This window comes from Podarcis raffonei, chromosome 5 (assembly GCF_027172205.1).
Source record: "Podarcis raffonei isolate rPodRaf1 chromosome 5, rPodRaf1.pri, whole genome shotgun sequence".
In the NCBI taxonomy this organism is placed as follows: Eukaryota; Metazoa; Chordata; class Lepidosauria; order Squamata; family Lacertidae; genus Podarcis; species Podarcis raffonei.
The window spans coordinates 62,777,116-62,789,801 of record NC_070606.1 but is presented as its reverse complement, the minus strand read 5'-3'; the positions used below and the strand labels follow the sequence as shown (position 1 = coordinate 62,789,801).

General features: G+C 42.4%; 1 protein-coding gene across 30 annotated transcripts in view; it reads left to right on the top strand.

Moving 5' to 3' along the window:
* Positions 1–12,686, top strand: part of KIF1A (kinesin family member 1A) — a 111,089-nt gene that overhangs the window by 9,979 nt on the left and 88,424 nt on the right. For all 30 annotated transcript variants that reach the window (XM_053389705.1, XM_053389699.1, XM_053389709.1 and 27 more), the window contains exon 2: positions 4,417–4,577. In XM_053389705.1, coding sequence (XP_053245680.1) covers positions 4,472–4,577 — 106 coding nt within the window. In that variant the 5' untranslated portion in view covers positions 4,417–4,471. The remainder of the gene's footprint in view (positions 1–4,416; positions 4,578–12,686) is intronic.

Here is a 12,686-nt window from a genome sequence, read left to right as displayed (position 1 = left end):
TCCATTTTGGCACACTAAGAGATTAGTGAGCCTAGCAGAAAACACAGTTCAGTTGATGTACTCTCCAGGAACATTGTGTGCAGTTTTGCATCTCTTTCTTCCTTTACTCCTTCAGCTCATGCATTTCTGGTGTAACACAAATCATACAATCAGCAGTGCAGCAAACTGTCTTTTCAGGTAGAGCTATGCATTATTTGAGCAAATATGCATTTGTTACAGTACAGTGGTACCTCGGGTTAAGTACTTAATTCGTACCGGAGGTCCGTTCTTAACCTGAAACTGTTTTTAACCTGGAGCACCACTTTAGCTAATGGAGCCTCCCACTGCTGCAGCGCTGCCGGAGCATGATTTCTGTTCTCATCCTGAAGCAAAGTTCTTAACCCGAGGTACTATTTCTGGGTTAGCGGAGTATGTAACCTGAAGCGTCTGTAACCCGAGGTACCACTGTAATGCAAACACAGGGATTGGACAACTTGCAGGGAAGAACTGGCAGGTAGGAGGGAGGGGTGTCTTTTCCCTGCCCTATGGTAACTCCAGCCCACCCCAGTTGGGCTCTTAAATGGCATGCCAGGGGGGCGACATTTGCAGGAGTAGAGATGGAATCCATTTCTGATCTATTTCACATACGTTCATTCATGATTTCCATTTTGTTCCATTTTTACATCAATCTGCAATGATTACTTTAAAAACCACATAAATATTTTCATTGTTTTAAATATATTTTGGCTAAAATATGCATTTTCTATAAATGTTGTGGTGCATTTCTTGAGCCAAATAATATTACATAATGTGGAGGAGTGCTAAAGCCAAAGGATAACTGTTCTGATCCATGAATTAGTTTGGGAAGTGATATTCTGGTCAGTTTGCTTAAAAATGTGGACTGAACAAAACCATTGAGTGTTCAAGAGAAAGGTCGAGCGCTCTGGTTCACCTGCCAGTTCTCCCCTGTAAATCTCCATCCCTGCCACCCCACCCAGCCAAGCATTAGGAAGGAAATATGGGGTTAGAAAATGTGTTTTCCCACCACAATATCTAAGTCTTCTCATTCAATATGCCCATTTCCACAGCTCCTGACATTCAGTCAGCTCTTGGGTATGAGCAGAAATGAGCAATGAACAGACAAACAACTAAGGCAGATACTGACTGCTTATCTTCATCTTTAATATCTGCTTGGTGACTTGCATCTGCAAAAACTAATTTCCGTCCAGTTCTCACAATTTCAGACATGCACACTGCTGACAATCTTTTTAATATTGTGTGATGTTTAGATGGGGCAGTTTTGAGGCTATCACTTAATAACTGCATTCTGTGTGTGGCTCCAGCACTCATTTTTTCACATACAGCCTAAGCTGTAGTAGCAGAAAGCCGTTTTATTAGTACAGGGAGGAAAAATGTGCTCCCATGTGAATATAATGAAAATATTGACCCTTTGAGTTGAAATATTCAATGTTTTAGCAGTAGGGCCAATTTAACCAACGGGGGTAATAGCATTGATTGTATGTGGAGTGATTGTGTGTGTGTGTGTGTGTGTGTGGAGCCACGCTTTGGTCACTTCCAGAATGTCACTATTTTATGGAAGGAATTCAGTGGCATACCAGCAAATCCTGGTTTGCAGAATTAAAGTGCTCTGGTACAATAAATTTGCTTTTTGCAGTAAGGAAAGTGATGGGAAAATGCACTAGAAATTGAAGGATAGCAATCAACTATTGGGAAATTGTATAACCTCTACACAAACATATCAAGACAAATGCTCAATAAAGGGGTTGTCTGGAAGTGACGTTTCCATGGTCTGAGAAAAGAAGGAAGAACCACAGGGAAAATACAAGATGAGAATGGATAAATGATGGTGTTGTGTGGATGCCTCATAAAAAGTGAGCGATTGTAGATGTTTATACATCGCAGGGCTGTGACTATATAGAACAGAGCAGCAGCTATTCTGATCAGATTCAGTTATTTTTATCTAGCCATTGGACCATTGCAGAACAAGGCTTTTAAGAATATAAATGTAAAACAAGATTACAGAAATAGAAATTAACTTGGACATATATGTATAAACTATAACATGAGGAAACTTAGAATGCTGAATTTCCCTGACAAATCACAACATACCCCTTTAAAAAGGAAAGATTGTTTCTCTTAACAAATATTAAAATGACTAAAATGAAATGAAATACAATAGTTATGCAAATCTGGAGCAGCTATTGAGTTTGTTGCAGAGCAAATATTCCAGTTGGCAGATCACACTGAAGAAAAGCACTAAAAAGGGCAGCCGGGGGTGGGGGTTTTCATCTGACATTCCCTCTCAATTCTGCTGTGGTTTCTCTGGTGCTTTGTATCTTCCGCCAGTAAGGAGAGAATCCTAGATGTACTGAGGGCTGTGACTGTGCTGAGCTGAGCACTGCACTTAGCTCACTGAATTATTTATACTGAAAATAAACTAGGGTGGGTCCAGGAGGCTTAGCTCTCTTACTCAGATGTATAGTGAAGCCTGGCTGATGTGATTTTATACCAATTATGGAGAGTGGAAGCAGAAAACATGAGGGGAGATCCCACTCAAACTGGTTTTGAATTTTCCAAAATGTCCTCCTTCCCTTTGAGCAGCCTCTGTTCACTGTGGAATACGATGGCATCACCTTAAGCTGGGGGGTAACCAATGAGTTTGAGGAGAAATCAAGTCAAAGATCCAGGCCTGCATATACTGTGCAACTTTACTAGGGCATCATCTCATGGGAACTAGTTCTGATGTCTTGTGATGTGACAGTTATTCCCACACAGCCTGTCTTTCTCAAAACTTACCATAAAACAAATACATGGCAGGGGGCACTATCTGTCTCTTTACTTGCATTGTCTGAAAGCAGAGCAAAAGCTGCTGCCTTCTTTGTCAATAATCCTTTTGAATTTTAGGCAAGGAGATGGCCAGCTGTCAGGTGGTCGGGTTCTCTCCAGAAAAAGGAAGGTCATGTGGCAAAGTAGATAGTGCCACAGATTAAGGAAAATCTTGTTTAAGTAAGCCTTGCTAAATTAATTTGATCCACCAGGATTAACCAGTGCTTTCTGATGGGCCTTTTGCTTCTCCAGTTGACAAAAATTACTAGCTATATTTCAAATATGCATCAGTCTCCTTGGGGCAGGGTTCTTATCAGCTCTCATGCACCCAACAGGGATAAACCCTGTCAAATTTAGAAGGCAATGAATCCTACGAAAAGTAAGAACCTACAAAATTTTCCATGCCGAAAAAATGGCATTAATCCACAGTGATGGTCCAGTTTGATCAGGACTTAAGACTGGGCTGGGATACAGGCAACAGCCTGGAGAGAGTCAGGAGCTAGGAGCCAGGAGCCAAGGGCAATCAGGGTGCAGGACCAAAGGCCAAACTAAGAGTTAAGAGCATATCACAGTTAAGATCTTCCGACAACCAAGAAAGCAATTGGGGTTTAGGCCCAGTTTTGGCACAGAAACTTCTTTCGTCACCCTGTATGATGACCTCTCTTGGGAGAGAGACAGGGGAAATGTGTCCTTGTTAATTCTCCTTGACCTCCCAGCAGCTTTTCATACCATCAACCATGGTATCCTTCTGGAGGGCTGTCCTAGTTAGGAGTGGGTGGCACTGCTTTGTGGTGGTTCCTGTCCTACTCAGTGGCGGAACTTCATGCTCCAGCACTGGGGGTGCAGAGAGCAGGTGGGGGCGGGGCTGGCACGCATCCTGGGGATGTGGCGTGCCGCCGGCAGTGGTGTGGCACCCAGCGAGGGCGGGGGACAGCCGCGATGGCACCCCACCAGGATCGCGCTGCCGGGGACGGGGGGCTCCTCCCCTCACTCCTCTTCCTCCGCTCGTGGTTCTACAGCTCTGTGGAGCATTCCATGTGAGGTTCCTTAGAGTTCATCCCCCCCCATGCTATTTAACATCTACATGCAAGTAGGGACATCTGGAGCTTTGGAATACATTGTCAGCTATATATTGATGACAAATCACTCCTTAACATCTGCAGATGTGCTGAACTGTTATCTTATGTCAGTAATGGACTGAATGAGAGCCAACAAACTGAAGCTCAGTCCAGATAAGACTGAGGCACTGTTAGTGGGCAGTTTCCTAGTCCATATGTATGGGAGGTGGCCTGCTTTTCATGGGGTTACACTCCTTCTGAAGGTTTGGATATTCACCTTGGGGTACTTCTTGATCTACTGCTGTCATTTGATGCTCAGGTGGCTTTGGTGATGCGGAGAGACTTCCATCACCTTTGCCCTTATCTGGACCAGGATAGCCTAACTTCTGTTGTCTATGCTCTGGCACTCTCTAGGTTAGATTACTGCAATGCGTGGGGCTGCCTCTGAAGAGAAGACGGTTTCAAAACCTTAGCTGGTGCAGAATTCATCGGCCAGGTTGCCATTCCTAACATCTCTTTCTTGTTTCTTCAGGGCATTTTCAGGAGTACAATCCTAGCAAGAGGAGTAAAACCTTCAAACCATCAGGATGGCAGGAGCTTCTGTAAAGGTGGCAGTGCGGGTGCGTCCTTTCAACTCCCGAGAAATGGGCAAGGACTCCAAATGTATCATACAGATGACAGGAAACACCACAAGTGAGTAATCATTGCATATTTTTCGGCAAGACACTTCAGGGTGGGTTTGAGTGTCTCTCACATTGCTTCTGTCATTTCTGATCAATAATCCAGGAAAGAATGTGGAAGAGATAATGCAATTGTACTTGCTAGTTACTGAGGTTTTACAATTGCATTACAGAACATAGAAACACTTAGGTTGCATTTCTAACTCCACTTACCTGGGAGTACACTTTGGAGGGCGGGCAGAGAGAGAATTTTGCTTATGAAGGTTTCAGACAAGGTCTACCCCGAGGATTTGCTTTCCCTCATAATATCTGATATTGCTATGTGAGCATCTGAATTGTAGGCCAGCAACGTATTGAAAAAAGACAACCAGCTCAGCAATGCACAAACCAGTAGATAGAAACAATTGTCTCTTTTCATTTCTTTTCTGAAATGGCCTGTTAGGGTGATACCAATTCCTTGTAGATAAAAATACTTTTTAAAAAATTACTCTTGACTGCATAAATGCTGTAGTCATAACTCCCACATTAATATTTATTTCTGAAAAAGCAGCTGGGGTGGGGTTTATTTCAGGGTCATGGCACATGGGACAGTCTAATGTTTTGAGTCTTTACCATGGTTCTGGCCCATATGTTCCCTCCATAGAATTCTAGAAGCTGCCAAGCGGAAAATTTTCCTTTGTACTCCTAGAGGGCATTGCTAAGTTGCATGAGCTGCCTACATGGGAATTAAAGGGGAGAGGGCTGTGGATCAACACTTGTAGAAAGCAAAGGACCTGTAGAAGACTCCTCACCAGCTATTTCACACATACACATAACTACTTCTCTCTATTGAACCCAATGGGGTTTTGTCTGAGGTAAGTGAGGTTAGGATTGCAGCCTAAATCGCTTTATCTTCACCATGGTTCTGGACTTGCATTTATCTTACAAATGCACCGGTAGATCTGGAACCAAACTGCCGGCAAAAGTGGCTTGGTGGTGGAAAGGCATTGTTTGGGAGGTGTTGCTCATGGGACCTGAGTGGTGGGTCTTCTTCACCAAGGCCAGCAACTCTTGCCCTTTTTTACTTCTAAAAAACGTTTTTGATTAAAAAAAAAAGCTTTGTTAGCAGGGCAGCTGGGTACACTGCAATACACAGTACCAGTGAGACTTCACCCACCACCTTAATTAACGTGCCCTTAATGAATTCTCCCTGAAAGCTGGTTGAAAATGTGCATCTTTACATATAAAGCATATGTAGATTTGTGTCATGGGCCTGCACCCTGAGTATTTTAAGTGCCTAGCAATGACCTTGACTTTGATCCCTTTCCAGTTCTCCCCAGAGGTGCCCCCTTACACCTGTGTTTGCCTTATGAGGAAAACATGAGAAATAGGAGCCCTGTGTTTTATTTGTGATGTGCTGTTCTGCTCTTACAGACATTCAAATATAAAACAGCAAGTAGGAAGGAACCGGGGAGATGCGAGGCTCTTGCCCTCCCAATGAGCCTCTTAAGAGCATATCTTATTTTCTGAACAGTGCTGCTGCTGTTGGTGTTTCCATGCTAATAGAAGCCTACAGTGACCCCAGAGCCAATGACCCAGAGACCTGCTGACAGTGAGGTTTCTATTGCCCAGAAGACAAAAGCAGTGATTGAAGACCAAAGCAGCAAAATGAGTAGCTAATCCCCTCAGCTGGACATGAATGCTGGTTCTTTTTCCTTTTTTCCCTTTTTGAGTCTCACTGAATTGAAGAACTCCAAACAGCTCAGCAGTTCTGTTTGCTTCAGGCCTAACAACACTTGATGTCAAATACCTCAAGGTGTGTGTGTGTGTGTGTGTGTGTGTGTGTGTGTGTGTACCCACCCACCCACCCACCCACCCATACATACATACATATACCAAGGGCTCACCCAGATTTCTTTTGTGTCATGTTTGGAGGCATAGGTCAACGCTTTAAAGCTACAAGAATATTCCACCCCCACCCCCCTGGTGCTTTCCCTGGGAAAAACCATGTTTAACCACTGAATCAGAGCAAATGACAATAAGATTTTCTGCAGGTTGCCATTTGCTCCAATTCAGTGGTAAAATGAGGGTTTTCCCAGGAAAAGTGCCAGGACAAAAACAATACAAAACAAGTGCAGGAAGTCTGATCAGGATTAGGACAACAGCATGCTGAGGGGAGAGGATTAATATTTTCCTCCACCACCAGGACCCTGGAAAAAAAATTATCCCCATGCTACAGATATGGATAAGAAACAAACTATACTTAATTGGCATCAGTGAGAGATTTTCCCCCTTTGCTGTTTTCAGCACAGAGGTGAGACAGTTTTTTTCCAGGAACATGCCAGGGAATGGAAGGGCTAACTGTCCCTTCCCTGTGGGTGGGGGGAAAGGATAAGCACCCCCATGCACTGTGATTCTTTACCCAGGCACTGCTTCAGTTCTACTTTAAAGAAACAAACATTGACAGATTTACAAACAACAGATTTAATGTCACACATTGCTCAATCCTCTTATTTTTTGATTGAGGAAGGCAAATAAAGAAATATGGATGGGGACAGAAAATGTCATTGAAGAGTTGGGGCTTGTGTACTGATGGCTTAACTTGAGCATAAAGTGGACATGCATAGAAGTGGTGAACAGTGCACATCTATAGGCAAGTGGGCACTTTAGCTGCCCTGTCCCCCTAAAGCGTTATTTACAAAGTTTTTAAGCTGAGATGTAACTGAGTATGGGCCATAATAGAGAAAGGTCTATGGCACTCAAAATACTCCTACTGGAAATGGAGGAAACTGTTGTCCCATGTTGGTGAGTTTCAAGTAGACTCCACTTGGGGATCTTCATGTATTTTGTGACACCAACTTATGTCTTGGAATACCTAAGTCTTGCACACAACATCTTCCAGAATGACACCACAAGGTTCCTGTCCCAGCATAAGGAACCCTTGCTTTCTTTATGCAAACCCATCACAAATTCCTTTTGTACTGTTGAAATGGACTCTGCATGTAAACAAATACAACAACAACATTTTGTTGTTGGCTCACACTAGCACAGACCACAAGTATTTTCTTTTGATACTGTGGATAGAGCGACTATGTCACAACAATCCAGAAGTTAGTTCTGCCCCTTTAAATCCATCAAATAAGTGGGATACTTCACAGCCACAGTTTCTTCCAACCAGTGCTCCCCAGGAGGTACTCAAGGGTACGCAGTACCGGCACCTTTTTTGTTGTTGTTAAAAAGTGTGCCGCCGCTGCTGCTGCTGCTGCTGCTGCTGCTGCTGCTGCTTCTTCTTCTTCTTCTTCTTCTTCTTCTTCTTCTTCTTCTTCTTCTTCTTCTTCTTCTTCTTCTTGAATACCCTGTTATTTCCATGGCCTGGTGGCCTGGTTCAACTAGTAAAAGGAAAGTGTAAATACTTTTGCATTTCTGTTGCTCTGCCTCTTGGCTTCAGATGCAGAATGTTGGTTCCCAGCATCACTTTTGTTTCTATTGAACAATCGTCCTCCCTAGAGCTCATCAACCAACCGACCAACCACAGTGTCCCTGCAACTTCACTCTTCTCTGTTACTTCTGGAATAGACACTACAATTCAGCCTTTTCAAACAGCTTCAAGAATCAGTCTTAATTTCCTCCATCCCCCAGTCCACATTTTGTTTTTGTTTTTTACATGGGGCTGTCTCTTTCTGGTGCATGCTGTGCCTTCCCTGAGAGGAAAAAAGGAGCATTGCATTACTTCCAGAGGCACATTAGCATTCCTGCAGTTGGTTGCTCCAGCTACTTCTCAATTCTGGCTCTAACTGAGCAGAGAAAAATGGCTGGAGTGTCGGAATGAAGGGGAGGTTAGGTGTGGGATGGGAGTTGGTTCAGCATTTCTCTACCCACACTCCTTTTATTGTGAAGCTAAGATCTTCCACCACCATGCCATTTTGTATGTGAATGAGGTGGGCATGTAAATAAAGATCCCACCATACCTGAGTTGGTTCTGTGTTTTCAAAATTACCCAGGGTTGTATACAATGTGTGCTGACGAATGTTCCATTCGTGCAGTAGAATAATTTCCTCCTCTTCCCCCCTCCCACCCCCAAATCTGTTTTGGGGAGCAGATATGAGGATGGAATAGGGCATGCATGGGGGGGGGAGAGGAGACAATCCTGCTGCACTAGTGCTAATTCTTTTGTTAGTGCGCTTTTTAGCTACATACCACCCTCTGTTTCTCACAGTCTGTCAGATCCAGTCCTGCAAGTGAATTATCCATTTAGGAGACCATCTGTAGCCACTAAGACACCTTAAAATGTTTCTATCAAATGTAAAATAACTAAGCAAGTATTAGAAATCACCCCAGAACTGGCCCTACTAAACATCTTCCAAGACAATAATGCCCACTCACATCACAAAGAACTCATAACTCACCTACTCTCAGCAGCCAGAAACATCATAACCAGACACTGGAGAGACCTGTACCAAAATAGTATGGGAAACAGCCTTGCTAGAAAAATTAACCAATAAACTGAAACTGACATGGGGACAAATAGAGGAAGATGCCTTCACCCTGGTATGGCTCCCCTTTATCACATATACAGCCCAACAAAACAACAACAAGAATCCACCAACAGCATATAAATCAACCTGATTCACAAACACCCACCCACCCCACTCACACATGAAAACAAAGTTCACCACAGCCAATCACAAACAAACAACCACAGCCTAGGCCAACCCCAACTTCTCTCACCAACAAAGAAACCCAAGCGGATAGCAAAGAGAACCTGCACAAACAATGCTGACACAAAACCCCACGCATATATTAAGTAAAATAGAAAAATAGCCACCTGACCCCACTCCCACCTATCATGGCCCTTTCCACCTCTTCCCCCTTTTTCTTCCTAATGTAGCACTAATGTCTCAGCAAATGAAACTGACATATAGAAAATGTAACTTGAAAAAAGAGACATCGCACATACTTTTGTAAACCAATAAATCTTTAATACATTAAAAAAACACAAAAATTCTGTACTCCAATTTATAGTTACTTGAAGGCAAAAGCACATCAATTCATAGTCACTGCCATTCATAGTCACTGGACAGCAAATTTGTCACAATATGTGCAGCGCTAAACCAGTTATATGTAGTGATTTTTATCAGATACACTTTGTGCTTCTACTCTCAGAGTGAAAAGAACATTTAATTTACAGTCCTCTCCCCCACCAAATCAGCCGCTGCTATCTTTCCTTAAAACTAGAATAAATTCAAACATGTATTGCAGCATTTATAGCTACTGGAAAGAAAAGAACAACACACCAGAGTTAGATGTACGTATGCAGGTTTGCAACAAGGGTATTAACATGAGTCTGGGCAGAGTATGTGGTATTTTGGGGTATCTGTGGTAGTCTGGGGAATTGTATTTGACTTCCAAAGTATATGTGCATCTGTCTTAAAATGTGCATGCCAGAAGCCTTTAAAAATGTATTTTTCTCAAAGAAGAAAAACATAGCTATGGGATGGTCCAATATCACAAATATCCATCAATCTGAAATATACAAGAATTCAAATAGACTACACAGGTAGATAAACTTTTAAAGAAATTCAGAACAAGAACAATTATGTCCTTTCCCACATCACTGGCCTGGTTTGATGGTTCATGGAATATATGCATCACATTGGTAAGTGGAAGATTGTTAACCACTTGGTATTTTCAATTTCTTGACCCTAAATACCTGTTTCTATGTTGGAGATGGGGAACCTAGGGTCCAACAGATGTTACTGGGTTCCACTACAGTCAGTCTGGCCAATGGTCAAGAATAATGGGACTTGTTCCATTGATGACTGTGCTACACAACGTAGGAATTGGGCCTTTAGTGTTGTGGCACCTGCTCTTTGAAATTCCCTGCCCTTGGATATTAGACAGGTGCCATTTTTGAAAATAGATTTCTCTTTCAATAAAACTTTTAAACAGAGGCAGATTTAAAGCAGCACGACTGGTTCCATCACACTGGGTGCCACAGGGTGTCGCAACTATGACATAGTGAACTGAGCAAAACGAAAGGCGAGAGGTGCGGGGGTGCCAAACTCTGACCTTTCACAGTGTGCTGCTTTGAAGCTGAGACTTTTCTCTCTCTCTCTCTCTCTCTATATATATATAATTAAATTTTCTGTTTTACAATTTCAGATAATCATTTTACATCCTTAAGATATCAATGACTTCCCTTCTCTTCCCATGATTCATTTTACATATCTTAAATCCCAGCATATTTTGCAAAAACTACCAATCAGTATTCCATTATTGCAACCACCAAACACTTATGAAACTGAGGCTTTTCTTAGTCTGCATCTGTATTGGAATTATTTTTTAGGTGTTTTAAATATGTACAGAGAGAGAGAGAGAGAGAGTGTTTTATCTCTTATTTATTGCTGCCCTGGGCTCCTTTGGAGGAAGGGAGGTTATAAAATCCTTATCCCTAATCTATACTTTTCAAATTTGGTTTTTAACATCCTCAAAGCAATCCACATTCATTTAGTATTTCATTATTTAGGGAGTTCTACCAACATGTGACTGTAGCAGCATCAAAGACTGCAGCTACCAGATAACTGCATGTTGCAAAATGTCATTCTAATAAAGTGGGAGCAAATATATGATAGGCTTGTCACCAATTTTAGAAGGTGTTATGTACTGAAGTTCTCACCCTGGGCCAGCAGGGGGATACTGTAGATAGTTATGCAAATGAAGGGTCGAAAAGTGACGTTCAGTGATTGGATAGTTTTAGAACGTTTCAGCAGTTACAATTGTTCTGTAGCTCTATATAAGCAGGCTGACTGAGCTCCTCAGCTTAGTTCTGTTCCAGCTTACAAAATAAAGAGCTGCTTTGGAGAAACCGCTGTGTCGTCTGCTATGTCAACCCACAACTTAACAGAAGGGGTCTTTATATTAGTTGTTCATTAGTTTGTATCCACCTCTTATTTTCTTGAATATGTAGATTTGCTGCAGAGATCATGCCTAAGGGTCTTTCAACAGCTGTAACATTTTCTTTGCCAGTCTCTATGAGATACTATCCTAGTGGCTTCATATCTGAAATATTGGGTGATGCTGCTCAGTAACAAAGGGCACAGCTGAGCACACAGCCAAGTGGGAAAATGAGGCTCTGCTCACTTGGCTGTCTCACTTCCTCTTTATATCACTTGGAGAAAAATGTCAATGTAAGGCTACATTTTTTAAATAAGAAATCACAAAATAATCCACATTAATTTAGGATCTGCTTCACTAAAGCTCTCCAATGTGCTTAAATACTAAACATGCTGGTACTCCCTCCATCGTTTAAGGATTTAGCTTTTGAAGAGATGCTAAAAAAACACTCTATTTCAATGGGTGGTTTGTAAGAGTGCCATTTACAACAACAATCGGAGAAGGAAGCAGCTTTTGATTTCTAGTGAGCTGTGCTGGATTTGCTTCAAGACTTGAAAGAGGTTTGTAACAGGACACAGGCCAATAAGCAGCACACTGCCAAAGACATCTAGATGCTACCTCTAAGTAGGGTGAACAGATGCAAAGGAAGACAGGGGCCCTGTACCTTATGGGTGTAGTGTGTGTGTGAGAGAGACAGAGAATTTGACAAACACCACTTGTCACACAAATGTGAGGAAAATGGCACCTGCTGCATTTCCCCTTTCTACACAAATAATATAAGTACTAGAGGCTGGGCCCCTGCTCACTTCACTCCTCTTGCCAACCTCACCTATCCTCACCCCCACCAACCTCCTTCCCATACACTTTGCCAAACCCACCCTTTTCCTTAGAGATAACCAAACCTCCCCTTAGAGCTTGCCAAACGACTCCCCTTTCCCCTACAATTGTTCTTCCATGGCTCACCTGTGCTGCCCTCCTCTGTCTCGCAACTCAGTGCTCTTCTTATCCTCCCCAGCAATTTTCTGAAGGCTGCTATCATGCTGTAGTTCACAGCACTGCCTGTTGGTGACAAAGCAAATTGTTGTATGACAACAGCCTTCCCTTTTTATTATATATACATTTATACAAACAATGAATAGCCCTCTTTTATATCTTACCCTTAAGTAAATATCACCTGGATATCCTTTTCAAATCTTATACAATCTATCCAGAGACAATGGGTCTTAATTATTAGGGCTATTCCAGGTTA